This window comes from Peromyscus californicus, unplaced genomic scaffold, assembly GCF_007827085.1.
Source record: "Peromyscus californicus insignis strain IS unplaced genomic scaffold, ASM782708v3 Scaffold_19__1_contigs__length_69161282, whole genome shotgun sequence".
NCBI classification, from domain to species: domain Eukaryota; kingdom Metazoa; phylum Chordata; class Mammalia; order Rodentia; family Cricetidae; genus Peromyscus; species Peromyscus californicus.
In genome coordinates this window covers 57,412,548-57,439,403 of record NW_026294491.1, presented here as the reverse complement: position 1 = coordinate 57,439,403, position 26,856 = coordinate 57,412,548, and the positions used below count along the sequence as shown (strand labels likewise).

Here is a 26,856-nt window from a genome sequence, read left to right as displayed (position 1 = left end):
GCGTGGCGCAAACAGCGTTACTGAGGTTTTTCTGGCCTGCCATTAGTTTTGAAGATGAGTTTTGAAATTCTTTTTTTTAAAGATTTATTATTTTTTTTGATCATGTGTATGTGTAAACATCTATGTGTGGATATGTGCAGGTGAGTACAGTACCTGCAGTGACCAGAAGAGGCACTGGGTTCTCTGGAGCTGGAGTTACAAGTGGTTGTGAGTGAAAGCACAGGCTGCCTTCAACATGCATCCATCTCTGTCTCTTCAGCCTCCTGAGCCTTGAAATTCTTGAGTGAAGTTCTGTACCCTTAGAACATATTTTGCAAGCTCTCTCTCTCTCTGTATGTGTGTGTGTGTGTGTGTGTGTGTGTGTGTGTGTGTGTGTGTGTGTGTGTGTGTCTGTGTTTGTGTCTTTGTGTGCGTGTTTCTGGGAATGAAGCACATGCTAAGCAAGTTTCTTATCACCAAACTCAGCCTCATGCTTCATTCTTATATTTCTCACAAAGGTATGTTTCCATGGCAACTCATCTCGCACCCATGCTGCTCTCTAGGTTACAGACAGACAAGTTTTGGATCATTCCCATAATAATTATGCTCCTACTAATTCATATGGAAATGTACATACATCTGTATGTGCTCAAACAAGACACATGCATACAAGCCTTATTTTCAGAAAAATAACATCCAGCTGTGCCACTGAAACAAAAGAGCCTCTATAAATATTTTTAACATGTTTGTACAACATGTTGGGTCTCATTCCTCTTCATTGCTATCATCATGACCAGGACATCGGGAATGTTATCTTTTAAGTCAAATGATGGGAAGAAGAAACAATGAGACCTTTGTTAGCACCATTCTTACATCTTCCCAAGATCTGAGGATGCTCAGAGATAAAAAGTGAGCATCACTGAATCTCAAAGATGAATCTGATCAAGAGCCTCATTCTGTTCTTGTCATCAGGCCATTTTAGCACTCCTATTGGTCAGATCTGAGTTGTGTACTACCTATTATGTCGACTTCATAAAACTAGGAGGGGGAGAGGTGCTGGGAATTCTAAAGTTGAAGACGCACTAAGAAAATGAAAATGAATGCAGACAAACCAAAGGGGAAGCATACCAACGTGCTGATTTAAATATAGTTTCATTATTTATCTCAGTGGGAGAACAGCAGTGTAAGAACACTTAGAAGTTAGTAATGCTCTCTTTCAAGTGGGGCCTGAAATAGCTCACTTAAAATAAAATCCAGAGCCTGGACCTCATCGTCTGGTGTTAGTCCTCTCATGGAAATTCTTATTTTTTTCTTTTTTTTTTTTTGGTTTTTCGAGACGGGGTTTCTCTGTGTAGCTTTGCGCCTTTTCCTGGAACTCACTTGGTAGCCCAGACTGGCCTCGAACTCACAGAGATCCGCCTGGCTCTGCCTCCCGAGTGCTGGGATTAAAGGTGTGCGCCACCAACGCCCAGCCTGGAAAATCTTATTTCTTTTTTTTTTTTTTGGTTTTTCGAGACAGGGTTTCTCTGTGTAGCTTTGCGCCTTTCCTGGAACTCGCTTTGGAGACCAGGCTGGCCTCGAACTCACAGAGATCCACCTGGCTCTGCCTCCCGAGTGCTGGGATTAAAGGCGTGCGCCACCACCGCCCGGCCAGGAAAATCTTATTTCTTGTTTAGGCATTTGTCTAAACAAATCTGTTAAGAGTGGGGATTCTAAGTGGGCATGATGTGTTTGCTTTTCTTTTCTGTGTTCTTCACACAAAACACAGATTCTCAATACTGCTTGTTGGCTGAATGGACCAACAGTGGTCTGTCTGTCTGCTGTTTTCTCCAGGCAGTTTCTTCCTACGGGTTAATCTTCCACGTTTCTGCTCACAAACCTCTGAGAGCTGCAGAGCACGTGGGGCTAAAACTCAGTAATACGTTTTCACAAAACCCTGAACACGTGTGTATTCTCGGCCCTCCTGGCCTTCCCTCCCTGTGCAGCTTCCTCACGTCCACACAAGTTCCTCATTTGCAGATGTACAACCTCCACTCATACATGGGGTGCTGTCCCCAGAGCTTTTCCCATTTCTATCTCTCCAACTTGCCCAAGTCAGGGTCTCTGCAACACTCTTCACTAAGCTCTTACTTATTCCAGTAGGAAACAAACTTGCTCTCCTCTGAGCTGGCGTCAAAACCATATCGAGGCGTGTTGTGTTCTGCTGTTTATCGTGCTCTAGAGGGAGACAATTCAGAAACTGGGGCATTCTGGGATGTCCCATAGCACTCAGTTTAAGTGTCTTGTCCAAAGCGTTTGCTAAAACTGTTTGTTTACTTGAACTAAAATAACTTGTTAGGATCAGCAGCTGTAGGGTACTCGTTAGGGCAACACTATTGAAGGGATTGAGTTTGGGACGGTGAAAACTTGTGAGGGTGTTTTAAATTGTATTTCTAATTACTCTGTGGCCTGAAAATTAAGAGGTTATTTTAATTTTGTGAGAGAAAATCACTTTCCATATTGCTTTGGGTGAAGCTCCCCAACCTTTTTTTGTGGGAAATTTCTGTGACCTGAGCCTCAAACTTGTGAAAAACTTGGACCAGAAGAAACAACATTTAATAAAAGTCTCTGAAGAAAGCACACATTTGAATTTCAAACCAGGGCATCACTTCTCAGTTTCCTGAGGCAAATGGAGATGATTTAAGGTTTCATCAAGATGAACTTATTTTCTGTCAGATCTTTAAGTGAATGTGGGTTGAGAACTCTGGCAAGCTGAAGAGAACTGGCATCATTTTATTATGATCTCTTGCCCCAAATGTAGGCAAAATCTGATAGCTATTGTAGGGTTACATTTTGGGTCTTTGGGTACATTTGAATTCTAAAGTGGAGAGAGGACAGGATGTGGCAAGTGGGATAAAGAATTGTGCCAAGTTCTTAGAAGTCATTGGGAAGCAATCTCTGTGACCGAAAAGGGACTTTTTCCGAGTGAAGGCCTTGCCCCCCTCCTTCACGCCTGTCACTCACTCTGGATTGCTCATGAATTCTCTTGACCCCGCTGTCTCTTACTTGCCCCGTGTCAGGTGGCGATGCTGATCTGTGCTGGCTTCCTGATTGCCTGGATTCCCTATGCGGTGGTCTCTGTGTGGTCAGCTTTTGGAAGGCCAGACTCCATTCCCATACAGCTCTCCGTGGTGCCCACCCTTCTTGCCAAATCTGCAGCGATGTACAACCCGATCATCTACCAGGTCATTGATTACAGATTTGCCTGCTGCCAGACTGGTCGCTTGAGAGCAACGAAGAAGAAGTCTTTGGAAGACTTTAGGTAAAATTCAGAAGCTGGAAATGAATTGTATGTTCTTTGTCTTAAAATGCTTGGCAGTTTAAGCAGACACTCGGGTTGATGTTGAGTTCCCAAGGAGCTGTGTTAGGAGGACTTTGTTTTCAGTTCATCAAAATTTCTAAAACCAAGTCATCAGATGTATATGGGCTAGATGACGAGCAGATACCGAGAGGCATTCCATTTTTGATCCTGGAGCCACCAGATGCCAGGCTGAGTGTATTGGAGCAATCACTAAGTATCAGTGGTTGTGAACTTCCTTTGGGGGGGGGGATTAAATCCATATCAGTCCGGGAGCACCATTCTACGTGGCAGCAATAAATTCTTGTGAAAGAATTATTGGCCACTGTTGTTTGGGGGTATCAGTGCTCTTAGCTAAAATCAAGGGACTGAGGCAGAAGTGAGGGAGCAGGGTGATGAGCCCATTCCCTTCTCCTTGTTTTCTCTGTCAGGCTTTTTTAGTTATGTTCTGAGGGAGAGAAGGCATTCTTTCTCTGTGCCTGTGAAGGAATGGGTTCAAGGACAGTTAAGGCTGGGGAAGCCGCTCACCTTTACACAGGCAAAAGGCAGCAGGGTAGGAACTGTCACTTAAACATCGGCTTTTTTCATTGATGCTGTTTCTGCTGCACGGAGTACAAGAGAGTCTGAGACTCCAGAATTATCTTTTTCTAAAGGCCCAATACTCAGAGTGAGTAAAGAGCTAGGATTGTAGGGGTGGGTTTCTCCTGTGTCTCTTCAGAGCCTGCCTTTGGGTAGAAAGTAGAAAATGCATATTAAGTCGTTGTCTAGACTGAGGAGGGAGGGAAGGCCTCAGGGTCTCCGGTCCTCTTCAGTTATTACCTGGAGACCAGGTATTGTTCAACACTTCTTTCCTTTACTAATGGGTATTAGAGAAAGATCATCATGAAGACACGGAATTTTGCCTTCTGATACTCTGCTTTACAGTTCTTCTGAACTTTGCTTTTTTTTTTTTACTCTATAAGTACATGATCAAATAAAAATAATCATGAAATTTATAATTTAACGACAATATTGTCATTGTTGCTGTGACAAAGGGACAGGATCTACAATTTGAGACAGAAAATTAGTGCTTAAGACAGTAGTTTATAGTAGTTTGACTTTTGAGGGGCATATTAGTTGCTTAGAGCCTCAGATTGGGATGAGCTGATAATAGGAAGTTCCAGTAACTGAACCAAAGGATGTATGGGAAAGGCCTTGTGACAAATGTGGGTGGCCTTTCACACTGGTGATAGTGGAAGTCGTCTCTTTGGAAATGAGTAGTTAAACCCAAATGCTAACATCTGTCTCCTTAGGGAGTAATAAAGCATTGTCCTTATCAGCTATTGTGAATACAGGTAGGGAGAGTAATTTTCACAGAGAATTTTGGGAGAACGCGATGGAACATTTCTTTATTTAAAAATGATGACGTGACAGGGATGGCTGGAGGCACATTTCACCTCACTCAGAATGTTGCCTTGGACCGGCTCTGCAATTTGCACGTTTACTCGCAAGTGTGAGCAGTGCATAGATATTCAACATCCAGCAAGAGAAAGAGGGAGAGAAAGTGACTTTGGAGTCTAAGCCTTTAGAAAACTCGGTCAGGCAAGAGACAGCTCGGTTCACTTGTTCTCATGAAACATTTATGCGGAATACAGTGACTACTTTTCTGAAGAGGACAAGGACTCTCCCATGTTCCTCAAGTTTCTGCTTCTTCTGAGGAAGCTGGCATCAGGGCTGCAGCGGTGAGAAGACCTTGGGTTCCACAGGTTGGAGTGTCTTCTGGGAAGCCATTTTGAAGAGGTGTTGAGCTGTGCAGGCTTTAGAAGGGTCTGCTCCAGAGGACTGCGCAAGGGTGGAAGGCATCTCTCAGCGTTTCTCTTATAAATAAAGAGAACAAAATGATTTCTTGTTTATCTTTGTTGTTAAGAGACAAAGTGCTTCTTGGGTGAGGTGAAGGGATGTGAAGCCAGTTCAGAACAAGTCAGTGGACTGAAATGGGATTAACCGATGATATCTTTGCTCTTCTGTTTCTGAGATCTGAAATGTATTGGCTTTGAAGAAGAAAAAAAATATGAGCATATGAAAATAAATTTTGAGTTAATTTTAACAGTCCTAGAAAAGTAAAACTCAACCTTCCACAGCCAAGTTCCCTGAAGTTTCGGCAGAAGGTAACGAGCCAGACAGCAAACACAAAAGACCCCAGAATTCCACACATAGAGAAGACTCCTATTTGGAATGGCTCTGCACTCCTCATTTGGGTGTCAAGATGGAGTCTCTTGTGGATGTGTGACTGAGATATCTCAGGAACTCTGAAAACTCCATCAGCAGAGATTCAATGGTCTGGGCTGGGCCTGAGTTTCAACCGTTTGGCTGAATCACTTTCCCAGGTAATACTCATCACAGCCATCTTTGAAAGCAGAGGCCGAGAAAGGAAAATACTGGCGATGGAGTGCAGAGTTATAGCTCTTCGTCTCAGCCTCCACGGAGACCTACGAGATCATCTGTGGCTGATGACGGGAAAGAGACTTCCATTGCTCGGGTAGAAAACTATGTCCAAAGACTCCCTGGGCTGTGCTATAAAGGACAGACACATTTCTCATTTCTAATACGTTAGAAGATGAAGCCCAGGGAAACCAACACCCCAAGTTCTGGGATGGCTCTAACCATTCGGTCTCCGTGACTGCTCTAGTTTACAACCTGCCTTTGCAGGGCTCAAATGAATGAGTGCAAGAAAGTACAGATTTCACGGAATTTTATGGAATTTGTTGTAAAGAAGCAGCCTGCATGCAGAAAGCTTTGCCCAAGAGACTTTTTTTTCCATTTTGAATATTCTAGAGTTTTAGTTTTCTTCTTTTTTGAAAATTTGAAGTTTTTCATGCCTAGCCTTTTTTTCACAAGTTGTTTTTGTTTCTTTTTCTACCACTTGATATAAAATTGCTTTTCTTTAACATCTGAAAATTTTATAGATGTATACAATATATCTAGATCACATCTATGCTCTCCTACCCCAGGCTTCTCTGAACCAGTAGTGATGGTAGTTCAGTTGACATGATAACATACTCAGGAGTGTGTGGATGTGTGTGTCTAGATGCATTTCCTTGTCTCTTTTCTGTTTCTAGGCTGCACACTGTAACCGCAGTCAGGAAGTCTTCTGCTGTGCTGGAAATCCATCAAGAGGTATGAAGATGGACACAGCATCACTCATGGACACACTTACTCACATGCTTGCCTTTCCACTGTTCCTAACATTCAGTCGTGGCTTCACTCTTGTCTTTAAATTATATTTTTATATTTTGTATATTCCCCCTCTTTCTCTTGAAGCCAGGGTTTGTTGGGAAATTGCAAATGGAAACTAGGCTAGGACTTGCTGAATACTAGGAAGGAAATCCCTGATACTCTCTTTTCCTTATGCCAAAACTACCCCACACCAAGTAGGATTTGCCTAAGACATTAAGAAAAAATGTTTACAAGTTTTATTTTTAGGGTATTCTTTTACCATCATGATATCTTCTTTATCATCGTCATCATCATCATCATCAATCTTCATCACCTTCTTCATAATTTCTGAGTGTAGGACCAGGCATGGTATGCCTGTGGTTCACCTAGGCAGCTGATTACTGGAACAGTGTGGAGCCATAGTTACTTGGTAGGCACTAGATTCCTACAGCTCTTCTCTTCTCTGCTGGCTGAGGGTCGAACTCTGTGCTGGTGGTGATGGGAAGGAGTCCTAAGGGAAATCAGCTTGGTCTGAAAACCCTGAATGGTTTTCTTGTATCTCTGAATTTGATTACAAAAATAATTCCCACTGATGGCAGTTTCATTCTCCTGGGTTTTCATTAGGTTCTAGCTAATTATATACAGTGAATAGGATAGGGCACTACTAGCCATAAGTACCTAAGGAAGGGATTTAGTGGCAGTACTGTTTGTAAGTACTGTTTCTTTTCTTTGCTTGTTCTTTGTGACCTTAGGGTTTTTTTTTTTGTTATTGTTCAATTTATCCCCACAAGTACCCTTTGAAGTCCAAGGTTAAAGAGTTAACGAGAAGGAAGGATTTCAAAAGCAGACCTGTGTCCTTTCAATGCTAAGGAGAAGAATAAGACATGCAAATGCTCCAGTAGATAGGCATTTGTTTCATCAGTGTCCATCTGATTTTTCTCTCCTTCCCTGGGGAATGAGCCCAAGAAGGTATCCTCCATGCTTGTGCATTGTCTACCTCCAAGTCTACTGTGAACGTAGTCTTGTTCGTCAAACTTGTTTCCACTCTTTGGATAACTGCCAGAGAGAAAAGCAAGAAGTGAGTGGCCTCTCCCCTGCACTGATGATCTATTTACTCCTTGCATTTGAAGGTTTATAGAGAACCAGCCACTCCCTCAAAGGCTCAGCCCTTTGTGTATGACAACTTCAGCTCCTCTGAGTTTATTTTCCTTGAGGGTTGCAGTATGGATGAAGCAGGAGTTTGTGCATGTTGTTGGCTTAGGATAAGTGTTGTGAAGATGCAACAAAAGAGCTGTGTGATTAAAGCAAAAGTTAGCGTCTCTCTCTGGGACTTAGAGCTACTAAGCTGGGATTTGAGCAAGGACACAATTGTCATTAGAAGGGAGAGGCAAGCTGCTCATAGACAGATGTGTAATTATAGAGACATGAGGGTGAGGAACCTAGATGGAGGGGGCCAGAGGTTTAGAGCACAGATCCAGACTGCCTAGTAGTTTGCACCCTAACTCTATGCCTTTGGCAAGCTTGCAAAATGGGGAAAGGAAACAATATCAAAGGGTTGTTGTGAGGTGTAGCTGAGTGACTAGGAAAAAGCTACTCAGAACTCTACCTATTAGTGAGGATGCACTCCCAACATATAAATAGCTGCTCTTACCATTAAAGTAGGTGGCAATGCTCAGTAGAAAAGTGGGCAAGAGTTGTTCTGCACAAACCCATTGGGAAGTTATGGTGTTTGCGATGTCTAGAATGACCAGTCTGGTGGCATGGTGGAGGGTGGATTTCTTGGTGAGGATGGAGGGTCATGACTGTACATTCTCACACTTATTGGGAACTTTGTAAAGGAAGTACAATTTATGAAATCCTGGATGAAGGGATGACAGTGGCCCTGGAAATGAAAACAGAGCTTTCAAACGTCTTAAGAAGTAGGAGTCCTTGGCAGTTGATTGCATGGTTGCATGGTGATAGAAGAGTTATGACGGGCTTTGAGAAATCTGCCTGGGAAGTAGTATGGATAGAGAAAGAGTGTTGATTTCAAAAGACCCAAAAGGATTAAAGCAAAGGAGGTGTTTTGAGGAGGTGATTTTTAGATGAGAGGGAGGGGGAGACTGCAGAGGTGAGTCCACTCAGTCTAGTGTAGTCTAACAGTGAAAGCTAACATTGACCTTTGCAGGAGTCCCTAAACATAGCGTGCACACTCTCATTTATTAACTAACTAAACTGTGGACTTTAGCACAGGTTTAAAGAGCATGTACAAACCAGGATTAGCATAGTGAGGAGGGAAAATAGAGTTTAAATATTAGGAGCTTTGGGGAAAGATCCTAGCATTAGTTTCTCCTACCATTTTGAAATATATGATTTAAATCCTCTGTGCTCCAAGTCCATGAGCTCATGCTAGCTTGGGTCAGCTGTCTCTGTGGGTTTCCCCATCATGATCTTGATCCCCCCATATAATCCCTCCTCCCTTTCTTTGCCAGTCCTTACTTTAAATTGCCTTCTTTCTATGGGCAGCCATTTAAATGTAGCTTATTCCATTAAAAAAAGAATGGATAAATGAATTTGTGAGAAGAGAGTGAGAGCTTAAATCCCTATGAAGTTGAAAATTTGATTTTCAAGAATTATGGTAAAATCCAAAAAACATTTCAACTATTTTCAGAGGAAGGCAGCTGGAATATATCTTGTAGTAAAACTCTATTTAATCAACCAAATGCAGTTTTCTTAAGAATCAAACATTAAACTTATTTACAGCTTGGTTGGTAACTGCATACTTCATTTCATCTACATTTTCCTTAAAAAAACATGCTCTTTGATAATCTATAGTGATGTGAACCAGATTCTGAAGAGCAATAGACAGTCAAGGAGCATGAGGAAGGAAAAATGGCAAGTTCTCTTAAGTGTTGGGAAGGGCTAGAAGGTGCCCTCATGTATCAAAATACCAGAGGGCATCCAGTGAAGATATGTAGGAAAAGGCTAGTATGTAGCATTCATCAGCTTTGGATTCATAATTATTTTAGTTGTGATGGAGCCAGGTCTCATTGTCCAAAGGATTAAAGTGGTGACCATTATTCATTCCACTTTACTTTTGATTAATGCATATTCATTGTGCATATTAATGGAGTTCAATCTGATATGCCTATATATACATTCATATATATATATATACACACATATGTACACACACATTTATACAACAAGCAGTGACAAATCTTGCCTCTCTTTATCCATTTCTTCTCCATTCTCAATTGCTAGTCATCACTGTTTTGTTTTCAGGTCCACTTTTCTTTTAACTTTCATACATGAAAGATTATTTAAATTATTTAACTCAATGTAATATACACCAGTTATAGCTATTTTGTTGCAAGTGATGGAATATTTATCTTCTCTATGGCTAAATAATATTCCATATGCACACCATACCCTTTCTAACATATTGTCTTTCTCCATTCACCTGTCTACAGGTACCTAGGTTGCTTCCATTTTAGGAAATGGTAAATAGTTTTCATGCTTCTGGTGAAAAGTTGGCAAAAGGCAAGATCTTCAAAAGTTATAGGGAATTCAGTAAGAAAACATCTTCAAAAGTATGTTCTCAGTCAGCATGAACAGCCTAAAACCTCAAGGTATTAGTGTACTCCTTAGCTAAAACCCTTGCTCACCACTGTGGCTGTTGTGAAATTGAATGTTTTGCTTTTTAAAGATTGTACTACTTTCAACGTGTGTATTCACAGGTCGTAGTAATGGGTAGAATAATTCTTGAGATTATTCTACTGCATAGGTTTGAATCTTAAGTGACTTTTGTCAGGTATGTGAAATATCTCTTCCTTATCTCCAATCTCTGCTGATCATGTCTCAAGTACACCATGATATTTGCAGTAGACAGATGTTTATCACACAAAACATAACTGAGAGAAAAATCACTCCACATTGTACAAGGATTTCACTGGTTCTGTTTTGTTTTGGTTTCAACGTTGGCCAACTCTACCCACGTAAATATTACATTGGCTCATTCACTCTAGCCAGGAGTTTTTATTATGTGTTTGCAGTATACAGTGACCTAAAAGTTTTGGGAAATATAAAAGAAGGAGAGTGTGTGTTTTCATTCTCTTAGGAATTGAGTGTCAGCATCAGAAAATATTGCCAACTCTCTGTATGTTTATATAGCATCTTTATCTCTTTATATGTCTATATTATCTATATCTGTGTCATCTTAACAAAAGGTCACAACTGTAGTAGTTTCATCAGAGTTTGATGTTTGAACTTCATGAATTAGTTATGTTCTGGGAAAGAAAACTAATTTATGGATTTTTTTCTGGAAAACAGAGATAAAGTATAGGAAACAGAGCACAGGAGTTTATAGCACAGTTTGGGAATTAGCCTTATGTAATACCAAACACATGTCACCCAGGAGATATGTGGGTAAATGACCTTATTTCTCCATGGTCCTCAGTTGTCATAGCTGATGAATAGGGACAGCCTTACATTATTACAATTTGTTTTAAATTCATGCAAAGTCTGCAAGGTTATTAGGAACTGTTGGGATCCTTGAAAGGATAAAATAAATAGAAGCAGCTAGTGTTGTCTTTATTAGAACTACTTAGTCAATCTCATAGGGCTATCATGAGGTCTTCTAAATGTGCTAGAGGGTATCTGGATCTGTAGATCTAGGAGATTCTCACTCTTCTTGAGAAGGTTAAAAACAACAGGACTCTGTGGAAGCAGCTATTTTTAATCCTTCCACAGGGCATCACTAGTGTTAGACCTTGGACCAGAGAAGATGTTTCCTGTGTAAGGGACATTTGGGGTACAAGAAGTGCTTCAGAGGAGACTTGGTTCATTCCAGTAAGAGTCTCCAACAAGGATAAAGGGGTTGTGTGGCAGGGTCCTGTGCTGTTTTTCCCTTTAGGGGATGGGTCATGTAGGTGCAGAGTCAATGACACAGACTCTGGGAGAATGTTGAAACTACAAGCTCAGTTTATTCAGGAAGAGGCAAGCATTACATACCCTCCACCCCACCCTGAGGGAAGGTCTGATGAATATGCATCTGCTAGTGTGATATGACTGCCTCTCATTGGTCCAGGTCATCTCCAGATCATGTCTCAGCTGCTGTTGCTAAGGCCCTTAGGCAGACCCAGGTTGGCTCTCAGAAAATATCACAGAAACAGGTTTGGGCCAGCTGGCCCTCAATCCTGTTAGGGATGAGTCATCCCACAGGGTTGGACAGTCTTACCTGGCTCTGATAGAAGACCCATGGTATTCTGGTACCATGTTGCTGAGTGAAGAAAACAATTCCCTACCATATGTGCACATGCAGAGGAACAATTAGAAATCTTATTTGGCTTTCCAGACAGTTCAGAAATTCTCACTTACCTCTGCTTCCTACTTGGGGAGTGTATTTAAAAGCAGAGAAAAAACTGGGCCTGTGCTGTATGTCTGTCATCTCAGAATTCAGGAGACTTGTAAGTTTTGTGCTACCCTGGGCTTTATAGTGAATATGAAACAAACAGACAACAAATGAAAAGCTACCAAACAACAACAAAATATATCAGAGATTGTGTTTGGAGGGCTATGCAGGGACTTTAATCTACCAGTCTTTATGACAGTGTGCTTTAAATTCTTGTCACCCCAAATGTTGACAGCATACCCAGGATTTGAGTGCTTCCTAAGAGCTGATTAGAAATGTAGAAACAGGATCATATAATTGACTGATCCAGGATGTGTAACTTAATAAGGCTACATGGGTACCCACTGGCATTTGTTAAATCAATGGTTCTCTTAAGAACAGCATGGTTCTAAGACTTGTCCCACTGTGTATGTGTGGTGAGGATCAGAACTCACCTGAGCATCTTAGCCGAAAGTCAGGTGTGTAAGAAAGAGAGCTTGTGTGCTGAAAGTGTTTCTGGATCCCAGGGACAAGTGTTCTGTGAGCAGAGCACTTTCTTTAGTGTGTTTCATTAGGACAAAGGGACAGTAGAGCATCAGGTGTCTCAGGAGAACCTTTGTGAAGACCTTTGCTGTAGGCAGAGTCTGGTCACCTCACGGAAGCAGGGAAGGGAAGAGTGAGTTGCATGTGTCAGCCTTTCTTCATAGACAATTTTAACAATGGGGTTTATCTACTGCTCTGAGCATTTGTTCAGAAAGGGTATTTTTTCCCTTGATACCCAAAGTTATACTTTCCTGGCATTTTCTACTTTGAAAGTGCTATTTGCTTCTATCACTCACCTGACCCACATACACATACTCCCAAATGAACAAAGTCTAACTTGTTGGAAGAAAAGTGAAGCGTCTGGTCTACCTGGAAAAAAACCTAGATTTGCCAGGAGGCAGGTGGGGTTTACCCAGACTGCCCAGAATTAGCTCTGGAGCTATGCATTTTGACATTTTATATGTGTAGAAGCAAGTCTATGTGACAGCACAGGCTGATGAAATATTTTAAAGGGTTTGGAGGGGAGAATAATGTCATCAAGGCAGTGAGTTACAGTCCACATTCCCAGAGTGGATTAGTTGGCACCTTTCTCTAAAAAATACGACCAGGTCTGAGACTTGTACAGACACTTTCAAAGGCCTGTTTTGCAGACATTTGCTACCAGTGAGGAATTTGCAAGGTAGCCAAAGGATAATCCTAGCTTGGGTTGAGCCCGAGTGTGAGGTACTTATGAATTTGTTCTCTTAGGATGGGGAAAGAAACAGACAGTCTCACAAAGAGGATACCTCTTCAAACTAGGGAAGATTTTATTCCAGGATGAGAGTACATCCTAGCCCTGTCTTTTTAAGCTATTTTCTGTTACCAATATATGGAGGACCTGAGCAGATCTAGAGGTTAGCAGTTGTGTCAGCCTGGGAACTAGACCAGATAGGCACCCATAGAAAAACAGTTGGTGCACAGATGTTCACAAGAAGAGCTAAAGCAGCCAAAGTGTATATGAGCTGTTCAAATATGGTAGGAATTAGAGCGAGAATGAAGGTGCATGTCCACATCTGAGAGCCAGCAGGCAAATTATTTCCCATCCTTTTGGGTTGCAGTGGCTGCTATTGGTCAAGGCTTTGCCAATGAAGATAGGCATTAGAGGACTCAAAGTTGGTAACTATGTGGGCAGAGGAGGGCCACAACTTGTTCCAGAAAAATATGGAAAAAAGTTAGCCTATAAATGCTGATATACAAAGGTGGCAGGTATGGATTATTTAGATTTATTTTTTAAATACTTGTTTTTGCCTTATTCTCTAGATAAAACTCTAGCAGTGTTTATTATACCATAAATTAGCAGGCACAGGATCTGTGTGTTATCTCATGCTAGAGTACAATAAGTTTCCTTTGAAGTCACACTGATGTATGTTGAGGGTCAGAAATACCTAAATAATTCTGAAGGTTGGGTTTTTTTTTTTTTTTGGCTGTCACAGTCAGGTGATAGGTGAGGGAAAGGTGGGAGCAATGGAGTGCATTCAACAGTTTAGTATCTTAGTTTCATTCAGCATTGTCTGGATTTCATTTAACACGGCTCTTAGTTAACCATTTAGCAATCAATACAAGCAATTTTCAAGTAGAAGAAAATCATTCTTATCAGTCAGGCTGCTGCTGTTGCTTCAGTGTCTCACAAAGAATTTCAGATTAACTTCTGTGTGGCAAAATGGTTAAAATCGTAGCAGAAACTATGCTTTCCCAGGCCCACCCCACTGGTTTTACTTCTGGTGACAAATATAGATTAGAATTATGGGAAATATGAGGTAGTGAGTCCCAGATGACAGCCTATGTTATATTGATTCAGGCGAGTACACATGGTCATGGTGCAATCTCATTCCAGTGGGGACACAATTAAAGGCTGTATAAAAGGTTGAAACTCAGAGTGCTCACCAAGTAGAAAATTTCTCCAAGGAAAATATCAACATCGTCAAGTTCAGCACCTGTTGTGGTTTAGTCTGGTGCAGAAGTCTGCAAACCCCAGCCCTTGGGCCAAATCTGGCTCACTGACTATTAAACAAATAACAGAATGACTATTTAACTATTAAATAAGTAAATGACAGAAATAAAATTGTATTGGCATGCAACCATTCCTTTCTATATTGCCCATAGATTCTTGTCCTTTGGAATAGTTGAGAGACTCTATGTTGCAAAAGGTTTTCAACTCCTCAACCTTTTTCTTAGGTTTCATAAAATACGTACTTTTATACTTTATAGAAAAATCTTTGCCAAGATCTTCTTCATTGTCTTAAAGAACCAGGGGGCATTCTTCACTCTCTATCAGAAAATTAAGACACAGAGAATTGGTGTGGTCTGCTCACAGCAGAGCTGCGCTTCCCCTCTCTCGGTCAGCCTACAGCACCGTCCTCTGCTCCGTGACTGACAGAGATTCATCTGCACTTTTTTTCTTTCCCTTTGCTTGCTTTAAAATCTTCATCAGTGGCCATGACAACACTTTCCTCTTGGTGCTGTAGTTACAAATGCACGGAAGAACTAAGCGCTGATGGCCATTCCCTTTAAGACTCTGCACACCAAGCTTTAACCATATGGGATAAGGAATGAGTTGTAGGGGGCTGCCGTCACAGCAGAGATTGACTTCAAATAGACAGCATCGGTTGAGTGCTTTCTTTAGAGGAGGTAGGCACAAAATGAGGTGTGCTTCCTGTGTGGAAAGAGGTCGTGATGCGGCAGAAAAAACATTAGTAAGTAGATGGTTGCATTGCATCATGGGAGATGCTGTGATTGACGTTACTGAGGGATCTGTAAGAATATAAAGGGATTGTTCTGAACCACACGGTGTAGGGAGGAGTTGGGACCAGAGATAATCTTGGAAGAGGAAGTCTCAAGTTAAGAGTTGTTCAGAAATAGTCTTTGAGAGGGGCTTAAAATCAGAGAGTTTTGTGAGGATGAGCACACCACATCAATATTCTAGAACAGTATTTCTGGAGGTCCTACCAAAGTGGGTAGTATCCAGGGAAAAGGGTCATAAAAGTCTTTGAACATCATGCCACTGAGGTCAAAAGCTTCTACTGTTCTTAATTGGTGTGGGAAAGCATAAGTTTTTAGTGCATGTAAGTTATTTTCAGATCTCCATTTTAGATGACAGACCCATTGGTCCTTGTTCTGGCCCAAGCATGGCCCTCTATCAGAATTGCCTGCAAAGCTTATTTAACATGTGAATTACCTGGGCCCATTCCACAGTCTGTGGACTGGTATCTGTGTGTCTGTATTCAAGTGAATGTCCTAGCTAATTCTTAAAGTCTATGATTTAGAAATCGATGTCAGTTAAAGGCCGATGAAGGCCTAAAGAAGGCCTGTAGGGGAAGGATAGTTAAAAATTAAAACTATTTTACAAGTGAAAATGAACAAGTGTTGATACTGGGTTGAAGCCTGGGTATCAAAAAAAAAATACCATTTGTTATTTAAAGATTCCAGGTTTCAGTTATTGACATGGGGTAGAATTTCTTCCCCTCCCAATTCACAGACTTCCCCGAGAGCTTCCCTTCTGTTCACTCTGAAATGAAACATGCCAGTCAGCTTGGAAACAAATGCCCAGTTTATTTCCCCAGGATTCAAAACTATGCCCAGAACAGTAGGATGCAATGTGTATTTATACATATTTGCAGTCAAGAGTCTGATACACAAGATGGCCTGTTCATGAAACTGATTTAGCAAATGTGAAATGGAGTCTGGCACAGGGCAATTCAGTTTAATTAAGAAATCTGTTCTGTGGGCAGATTGTCCACTAGAGAGCCAATGAGGACCTGTTCAGGAACCACCATCATAAAGATGTGCCTCCATGGGAAAGTGTTATTTGACTAATTTTTTTTCTAAAAATCATTCCATACATTTGTTGATGAAATGAAATCCGTAGACTGCACAGTGCCCCAAGCTCACTGTCACTGAAGGTGGGACAAGTGGTCCCCCATATGGGTTCAAGGGACAAGCACAAGGACACAGACTTCTTGGATGGTTCTGAACTGACAGGAGAACATCACAGAGCTTGCCCTAACTCCAGCACAGTCTTAAGCAGCATGCATACTGGAAGAAAAAGCATTGCTAATACATTCACCAGAACTAGTTTCTGCCCCTGGTTAGTTACATCATCTTGGCTCCATTAGCAACTGGCTTGTAATGTTGAGTAAGACATGAGTCTAGTCATCAGGGCACTTCCTGTCTAACAAGCAAGGCTGAGTTAGGGAGTGGAGAGAATTGGCCTTCAAGGAGGAAGTTTGGCTTCTTCAGACTCTAAAAGAACAAATTCAACTTCTAAGCATAGGTGGAGGGGCAGGAACTGGCCCCAGAGAGGCCTGAGCAGAAAGAAGGTGGTGAACTCCTTGTACCCAGTGGATTCAAGGGCATATCAGAACATCAGTTGGTTCAAGTGAGCAGGGAGGAGGTTTTGGACAAATCTGTAGTCGACTCCAGGAAGGGTGAATTTCATTCTGGGCAATGATTAGAAGACAAGGAAATGATGATGAAAGTGACGTGGAGAGCAAAGGGGCCTGGACGTATAACTGTGGTCGTTAGAAGGCTCAGAAAGGGAGTTGGATGAAACGCACCTACGGATCAGAGTCTGCCAGACCAACTGCCTGTGGGCAAGAGGGAGGTTCTGAGAGAAGCTGTCCTTGAGAACTGGACCCACACAGTCCTTATCCTTTTGGTATCTGTATGGGACATTTAGGGCTGCATTTAATTTTGTGCTTTTTGCTGAAGCCTAGTTTTGGCTTCTCTATAAGGGGGAAAATCAACTTGTCCACTGAAAAAGGCACAACCAAAATACTTATCCCAGGCCTGGTATCTGCAGAGAAGGTGGCTTACTAATGTTAGCTTTTTGATTTTCTACTTCTATTCTATTTATCTTGCTAGGAGAAAGAAACTAATAAACAATGTAAAACAATGGTATGGCTTTGCAGCATCAAAGCCCATTATTTTATTTTAAAACAGTGACAGTTACTGAGTGCTAGAAATCCATCCTTCTATGGCCAGCAATGAGCAACCTGACTAGTGAATAAAGGCCCCTGTGTTTCTTTTTCTTTTTTTCTTTTTCTTTTCTTTTCTTTCTTTTTTTTAAACCAATATAGTCTTGTGAAAGCTCATTTGGAAAGTCTGACTAAGGGTGGCAGGCTGTGTGTTTATCTGGAATATGACTTGTTTTTATTGTGCAGATGTGAATGTGGATTGGTGAGAATGTGTTTTTGTGACTGGAAACACAGTGTGAGTTCACATAGGTAGAAACATCCACTTTTGAAAGTTGAATTACCTTTTCTTAAGACTCCCCTGCCCCCAAGGATCTTCCTCCTTAAAGACTTTGGGGAATTTGCAGTCAAAGCAGGTCAACCTATTGTGAGCTTGGTGAGCCATTATCTCCATGACTCAATATAAGAGCTGTTTTTTTTTTTTAAACTTGTAAACTGGAACAAAAGTGATGACCTTAAGTTCTTAATTTTAGAGGTTACTCTTAGGTGAAGAAGAAAGTTGTTGTGCCTGGCTGGGGGTGAGAGGAAAGAGGAACTTTAGAGGGTCGAAACACACCCAAGTGCCTTATAAATTTTGATTGTATTATAAACACAAACTGGTTGAATGAGAATGGCCCTCCCAGAGGCCATGAAATTGGCCAGTTGGGAAATGACTAATGCATGGACACAAACCTTGGTGACAGGCAGATGTGTGAATGTCCCAAAGTGAGTTCAAGCAATAAAATACACGATTCACCTATGCAAGGACCTGAATTGTTCATAATTAGACAGGACGGGGTACATTTTAAAACAATTGCATTTGGAACAAAAGAGCATTTAGAATTTGTCCAAAAGGCCAAATGTGATCGCTGCTTGCTGATTTCACTTTTAGCGGTAAAGGTAATTCTTACAACATATTAGCATTTTGCCAAGTGAAATGGATTCTGGCCCAAATGAAACTTCCTTAGGATTTTCTGGCAGCTGGAAACCCCAAAGACCACTTCAGTTAAAATGAAGACTAGACTGTGGTTGGTATGTAAAATAAATGAAAAAAATGAAAAAATTTAATAATAAAAAAGGATTACCCCCCCCCCAAATGAAGACTAGACACAGTTCTTCAAGTCAAGTCCACTATTGCACAGGAGATGATTGTGTTATTAGTGCTGTCGAAATTTTACTTGACTGAATACAGCAGCGTATCTGACAGGCAGGAAAGAGAGAAGACTCATTTAAAGATGTAATTTATACTCTAGGTTTAAAATACAAAATCTTTGCTGAAAGATTGATGCTCCCATACCTCCACACACCCCACTTGGCTTGAATGTGGTCACCAAGAGTGACCTCTTGGGGTTTTGAAGTGTGAGAAGAGCCTCATCCCCAAGTTTGGTAAAGAAGCCAATTATTTACCTCTTCTTGAATAGGAGTGTAAACCCCAGTACAGTAGCCATTTTTCTTAGATTTGTTGTATATATTAAAAGATAGTCTGGGGCTTGGTGAGATGGCCCAGAGGATAATGATGTCTAGCCCCAAGGCTGCTCAGCTGAGTTTGATTCCCAGGACTCACACTGGAAGGAGAGAATCGACTCAGGCAAGTCTTTCTCTGCCCTCTACTTGCGTGCCATGGGACATGTGTGCTCCCCTCACCCCCCAAAGCACACAAAATAAATAATAAAATGTAGTACACCAAAGAAAGTAACAGTCTATCTGTATGTACACATGTATTTTTTTTCTGATTTATTTCATGTGTTTTCTAACACTTACATGGAACTTTTTAAACATGCACAAAAGAAGGTGCATGGTGTGAATGTTATAATGACATATTTTATATTCATCACCCAACTTCAGCAATGGCCAACTGCACTCAGCCTTTCTTCTTTCATAAGCCTGGCTAGAGGGCAAGTAGAAGCAGGAATTTCACCGGAAGGAAACAAATCAATGTGCCCTGAAACTCAGTCAACTAGAAACAAAAACTAGGTGCATCCATCCATTTCTTTTCTCCCTCATCTCATATTAAATTCTTTTCTAAATTGAATTGATTTATTTGTGTGTTTCAAATCTGGGAAGCACATTGCCATGGCATGTATGTGGAGGTCTGAGTTGGTTCTCTCCTTCCCTTTTGCAGGTCTCTGGGATTGAACTCGGGTTGTCAGGTTTGGTGGCAGGTGCCTTCACCTGCTGAATCCCTTTGCTGACCCTCTTTCTCATATTTTGAGGAGCTTAACATCATAGTGTAATGAATATCTGACTTTTGAGAGCAATATTTCTCAAAGCATGACCCCTTGAATCCAGCCCTGCAAAGTTTCTGCACAAAGAAACTGTTTTAATCTTCAAAGACGTCATGCAAAGTGTAGATAACACGCCTCCATTTTGAAGAACTGGCCTATGCATGGATGGTTCTGAGTACATTCACGTTTCCTCATAGGAATTTATCCATTTCTAAACTTAACTGGTTCTGAAAATCCTTCTTGCTTGGAGGTTCTATTCTTGTCACAGGAAGACATTTGAAGCGGTAATATTTCTAGCCCTGATCAGGCACTCACTGGGTGCTGAATTCCATGTTAAATCCTCTTATATGGGTTAGTTCCTTCATTTAATCCTCACTTAGATAGTCAGATTCATTGGGATTTACTCATGAACATATCACCCCATTTCAGAAGAGGAAATGGAAACTCAGAAAATGCTTTCATAGCACCTGAACCAGTGCAGGGTTTTCTGGGGGCTGTGTGACACCCCTGAGCCTGAGTTCTCAAGCACCACACTGCATGTGACAGGGGAGTTAACAGCAGCTGGTGACCTGAGGGACCTTTGGTGGTTCTGACATACTTCAGGTTCCTTGTAGTGACAAGGCACAACAAAAGACATTAGCTGGAGCCACTAGGAATTTATTTAACAGTAATGTTTTTGGTTTCCATCGTACTGTGTGTTCTTGTTAAAGCTCCCTTGTCTTAACCAAACTTTCTGATGCTTTGTGAAAAGGGAGGAAAGGATGGACTTCTGTTCAGCAGATAAGGTACAGAATGTGTATGCCTCACCCAAGGTCACAAGCACATCTTGGGACTGGAATTAGAACCTTTTATGTCCGGGACAAGTTTCTTTTGGATGCATAGTGAATATTGCATTCATAAATAGAATGTACCCCAAGCCTGTATTGTTCTAGTTGATATGACTGGGAAGGCTGAGGAATAGGACATGGGATGTCACCTTTATCCAGACCCACTGGACAGAGGTAAATGTTCTCCTGGGAACGCTTTTCTCAGAATCTCTTAGAGGCAGGAGCTCATGCTTCCATTAGCATTTAAGGAAACCTGGGGCTGACCTATAAATGGCCATGGCATCCCTTCACTCCTTCAGACTATGGAGACCTGTTGATGCTCTTTGTGATGTCTACCACCCCTGCATTGTAAACTCTAGTCCTTGTCTCTTATGAGTGGCATCGTCTCTGCAGAATCTATCAGTAGCTCATTAGTGGACTTACCCATGATGTCCTTTGGAGAGGCCAGAATAGAATCATGAAAGAGACATGTGTCACCTCTATCATTCATTCTTTAAGGTCAAAGTATGCCTCCTAGGTAACATGTTAGCTTTATTATCTAATGAGTACAAACTTATGCAAAAACTTACAAGTACACAATTCTATTCAGTGCCTCATGGGAAGCAGGACAGTTGTATAATGGCTACAGAGAATTAAGCACCAACATTAGCAGAGCTTTTGCAAAAGCAAAGCAAAACAACAAAACAAAACAAAGAACAGTAAAAAAAAAAAAAAATCCCCCAACCCAACCTAAAACAAAACAATCCCCAAGCCTCTGATTCACGGGCTTTTATTCTGACTGAGCTACACTTGCATGGAGATAGGGAACATTTGGCTAGATGGCTGCTAAGAATGAACATTATCAGTTCATTCAAGTAGGTCAAGGTAAGCAAATGTGATTTTTTTCCCCACGTGCTATAATTATCAAGGGCAATTCAGTCAGCTTTAGTGTTGCATGTATCTGGGCCATAAAATTATGTAATAAGCAATCATTCATTGCAGGTGATTAAAAGGGAATGTCTCTAGGTAAATTAAAAGAGGAAAGATACAGAATGAAGCATCTTGATCCCACTACTTATTATATCCACTCTCATAATTACGAGGTGGTGTAAACTTATAGCTTGCTGTTAAAAAGGCGGTGCCACCGAAATACAGCAGATAGCATTGATGCTGCAGTTGGCTCTCCAGGGTTGGGGAGTTGCTTCTTATGCTTTTACAGTGAGTTCTTGGGAGAATAACTCTGTGAGCCTTGGTGTGCTTATCTGAAAATTGGGATATAACCCTTAAATTACTTTTTGGTGATCGAATGATATAACACATGGACCTGCCAAGTCCTACAAGTAGTTTAAAAATGGAAACAACAAAGCCAGAGCAGAGAAATGGCCACAAGTACCTTCTCCTAGGACTTGATGAATAGCACAGCAAGGCTGCAAGAGAACTGGAGAGGACACCATGAGTTCAGGCTTTCCCTCTTGCAGAGCTCCTGGAAGCTGATTGGATGTTTTGTAAAATATCCCCCAATGGCTGTCATTCCACATTAATATTATTGAGGGAAAGGGAACCTTGGAGTATAGTGTGAATGGGTAACATGCTGAGGGTTTCTTCAGATGGATTTCTTAAAGAGATAGAAAGTTGGCAGTGACAACTTCATAAATAAGAAGACAGGGACTGAGGGGCTGGATTGGTGAGTAAGCGTTTGCTGCCCGCATGTGAGGGCTTGAGTTCAAATCCCAAGCATCCATAAAAAAGCCAGGTGTGTCTGCACACCTGTAATCCCAGCACAGGGTGGGTTAGGGTGTTCAGGAGGATTGCTAGGGCTACCAGCTTAGCTCTAGGTTCAATGAGAGAGCCTCTCTCAAAAGACAAAGAATAACAGAGCAGGACCTCTGATTCCTTCTTTGGCTTCCAAGAGCAAATGCAGAGGTGTGCAATCAATCCCTGTACGACATTCCCACAAACACTATACTAATACACACACCACACTCACACACATAGCTTCCCCCTCCACATATAGCCCCTCCCCCTACAATAAATTTTAAAAAAAAACAGAAGAGGGAATATATCCTTTTTTCAAACCAAAGGGGAATGCATGAGTGGAAGTCTGGGGACACAGACTTGAGAAGAGGATGTGTAAGAATGCAGCTTATAGTTTGTTGGGGGAGACTGAAAGGGGAAACCAGCAGAAGTGAAGAAGTGTTCAGCACGATGAAGTGGAGAGGGGAGGGGAGGAGTTCAGCCTGATCTGAAAATGATCTCTGTAGTTCTCTGTCTTACAATTTTCATGTGTTGTCATTGTACAATTCTGGACAAACTTGTGATTTGAGAATTGCTAAATGTCTAAATGCAACGTCACTACTCATTTACTTCAGAGTAATGTAACAGGCTTTCTTGGACCACTAGCCCCCAAATCATGACATGGAGACTTATTATTAATTATGAATGCTTGGCCTGAACTTACGCTTGTCCCACTAACTCTTAGAACCTAAATTAGCCTATTTCTCTTCATCTCTGTTTTGCCTTGGGGCCTTTTTAACCTTTTTTTCATTCTGTATGTTCTACTCCATGTCTGACTGACTGGAGGCTGCCTGGCTGGCCCTTGGTGTCTCACTTATACTCTTCCCTTATTCTCTTGAGCATAGATGTCTCCTCCTACTTATTCTCTCTGCCCACCAGTGTAGCTGAAGTTTTCGGGTCCCCTGGAAACTTCAGCTATGCACCATCCCCACCTATCTCTCACCTTACTAGCTATTGGTTATTCAGCTTTTTATTAGACCAATCAGGTGCCTTAGGCAGGCAAGGTGAAACAGCAAGACATCTTTACATAATTAAACACACATAGCATAAACAAATATAACACATCTTTACATAGTTAAACAAATGCAGCATAAGCAAACATGTAACACACCTTTGCCTAGTCAAAGTAATATTCACAACAGAGTAAGATATATAAAGATTACAAATATTTTGAGTGACAAATTGAATTCTTGGTGGAAAACTGTTTCTTCTATAATTAAGGTTGCTATAATGTCAAGAGGAGAGCAAATACAGACATGCGATAGTGCACTCTAAAGAGGCTAAAGACACTTCAAAACAATCAGGGAGAATTTTTAAACATTTTGTTAGTAATACAGTTTTATTGGCACAAATAAAATAATACTACACATGTTAAAAAAAGTAAAAATAATCCATCATTCTCCTTCATTATTATCTTGGTATGAAGAGAATGGTGTGTATCTGTCTATAAAATACCTTACCTCATGTATAAGCAAAACACTTTAAAGAGGCAAAACATCAAACAAAACTAGGGAATTTCAAAAATGCATCAGACTTTTCATCCTTAAAAATAACAAAAAGTGGATTGAATCAGGATAGAAGAATCTGGATTGAAGGCTTATGGGTAGAGTCTAGGGGTGGTCACCAGAAGGCATTGAGAAAAGCATATTTGCAAGATATTTCTAGAACTATTGCATTTGCAGGATCCTAGATGCTAATTAGACTTCTTCCCTTAACATCCCCATTTCCTTAATCAAGCTTGACAGAGAAAGCTATATGATGGCATGCCAATCACTGATTATCACATAACATTAGCTCTTATCAGAAGAGTGTATTTAATAGGTATCCATGAAGAGAGTGACAGAAATCAAGGGAGAGAGACATGGTCCTGCTATCAGAGCATAGAGAGTCAAGGACGTGGGGTTAGGTAACCAGCAAGAGAAGTAGTGGGGTGAATTGAGAACATGGTATACTTGCTGTATATGGTTTTCTCTCTGTGGGATAAGGGAGGGATGTCTGGAGCGGATGCGCAGTCAGACGAGTCGGGCCTGAAGAGGTGATCTTGCTTCAGACATTTATGCTTCTGTTTTGTGAGTGTAGTATAAAGGAGCTGGGTTAGAATCTCCAACTTGAAATACACCGGAGGCATAATTCTATTACTCCAAGTTTATTTGTTTTAGTCTTTTTAGGGGTGGTGTTTCCTTGATATGTAGTGCATTGTCTAAATTGTGAAATGATAAACTAATACTATCATAGATATACAACATATCTTTCTACTTCATGGGAGAACTGAAGGAAAAAAATCTATTTGTTTCTCTATCATCTATATCCATCCACCTATTATCCATTCATCCATATAAGCACATGCATGTATATATGTACCTTTGCATACACATGCGTATTTTTGGGTGCAAAAGATCCATCTCCCATCTAAGTGCTTTGTAAAGATATATGGTAATAATTGCATTATATTTGAGGTTTTCTGAACATGGGTTGTATTCTTGTGGTCCTTGGTTATACTTCAAAAGCAGAAGAATATCTTTACTCATTTCCCAGAGAGGCATAAGACCATAGTTCATTCTGGTTTTAAGTTCAGCTGAGTTCAGATTCTATCCTTGAAGCTCTCCCTTTCCCATTGAGTTTCATCCTTAGCATCTTTCTGGAGTGCCCTAAGGTAAGCATTAAACATTTCTGCTCCAGTGATCATTGCTCAAATATGGGTAAATCCATACAAATCCGAGTCTGGCTTCAGGGAGTGTGGGTTGGGGTTATAGACCATCTATATCAGTGGTTCTTAACCTGTAAGTCGCAATCCTGTCGCATCTTGCATATCAGATGTTTACATTACAATTCACAACAGTAACAAAACTAGAGTTGTGAAGTAGTAGTGAAGTAATTTTGTGGTTGGTGGTCACCACAACATGAGGAATCATATTAAAAGGTTACAGCATTAGGAAGGTCGAGAACCACTGATCTACACCATTCTGCATCTGTGAATAGTACTGGGAAGCTGTTGAAGGCAGCCTGACGTTAGCAGACATGCACCTCAAAAATGTTGTTGTTCTCTCAAACAGAGCAGTTCCAGATTTACTAGTGCCCATGTTATGGATGGAGAGAGTCACAGTAATGATGGTGACTGTGACAAGAAATAAGCATCTGTGTTCTGAGGCCGAGAAACCCCGCACCTGTCCGTCAGGGCTTCAGAAATAAGTGGCCAGCTTCAATATACTCTTTGAAATGCCGAAAAAAAAAGCTTGTAGTGTATTCTTTGCATTTGTTTTTAAGTTGAGAAAATATATGGTCAGCGTTGACTGCAGTGCTGATATCGAAGTTTAATTGTAAGTATATAGCATGTGAAGTGTCCACTCTTCAGTCTTTATAGATGATTAAAGTGGTCCAAGATGAAAAGCACATCCTAAGCCATGGGAAGGTGCATCGTACCTTAAGCTTCCTACTCATTGTGATAGTAACAGAGCTTATTGATGCATTAACTACTGTGAACATGCCCTTGAAACCATCAACCACTTATTCTTGTAGACGGTTAGAATTTGGACCATTTATTTGGGAGACTTCTCAAAGAGTCCTCTGTCAAGTCAACCTGTACATAGCACTTGTAAGTACTCTCTATGAGAACATTCAGAAGATGTTTTAGCGTTTGACTTATTGGTTTTGTCCCAGCTGTGTGTTGAACTGAAGAACGGTTTGTTGACTGTACTGGGGAAGGATGGATTAGTACTTTTCATCTTTGTCCGTTTCTCTTTGCACACTGAAAATCATTTTCTTTTGAAGCCACAGCTGCTGTTCAAGTACATTTTTTTTTAAATAAAGAAAATATATTGCACCAACATTCTGAGCCATTTTTGTTTTGTTGGCATTGTTTATTTTACATCTAAAGAATCGGCAATATTGTACGCCTCTGACAGGACTAAAATAAAGGTACCTTATATTAAGGGAACCAGCCCAATTGCACAATTTGGTAATTCTCCATTTGCCCATAATGATGATTTGTGTCGACTTCTCTAAGAGCATAGAGCTTAGGAAAAAATGTTCAGTGGTTGGGAATATTTCTTTTTCCCCCTTTCTATTGGAAACAGCTTTTCTCTCATATAATATATAGTAACATAAAACACAACCTAATATATCAAAACAAGATAAAATAGACAGAAGGAAAGAGCTCAAGGAAAGGCACACGAAAGGGGTAGAGATGCAGAGACCCATTTGTTCACACAAGTCCATAAAAAACCAATAAACTGGAAGACATGATATACATCCAAAGGATCTGTAGGGTAAAAGGATAGAAAATTAATATAAATAAAATAAAATAAAAAATAAAAACAAAAACTGTGATAAAATTTAAAAATAGAAACAATAAAAACAAACAAACCCCTCCAAAACCTTGACAGGGCATTATGAGACATGGGGCCTCCAAAGATGCTGCTGAGCTAGTTTCCTATTGGCCATCAAGATGGCCCCTCAACACACTCCTTCCTCTAACCAGGCCACCCTCCTAATAGCCCATTTTATCATTGTATGAACTGCTGATGAAGTGAGCACCTTGTTGATCTAATGGCCTCTCATGGCACTAGCTGCGGACCAAGCTATCAACACATGAACCTTTGTGAGGGACACCATGTCCAAA

The 26,856-nt window shown here is 40.9% G+C and overlaps 1 protein-coding gene across 1 annotated transcript in view; it reads left to right on the top strand.

Moving 5' to 3' along the window:
* The window catches only part of Opn5 (opsin 5), a 53,645-nt gene extending 27,719 nt beyond the window's left edge, over positions 1-25,926 (top strand). Inside the window, exons 5-7 of the mRNA XM_052745381.1 lie at positions 3,039-3,280; positions 6,415-6,472; positions 25,292-25,926. Coding sequence (XP_052601341.1) covers positions 3,039-3,280; positions 6,415-6,472; positions 25,292-25,369 — 378 coding nt within the window. The 3' untranslated portion in view covers positions 25,370-25,926. The remainder of the gene's footprint in view (positions 1-3,038; positions 3,281-6,414; positions 6,473-25,291) is intronic.
* Positions 25,927-26,856: the final 930 nt, after the last annotated feature.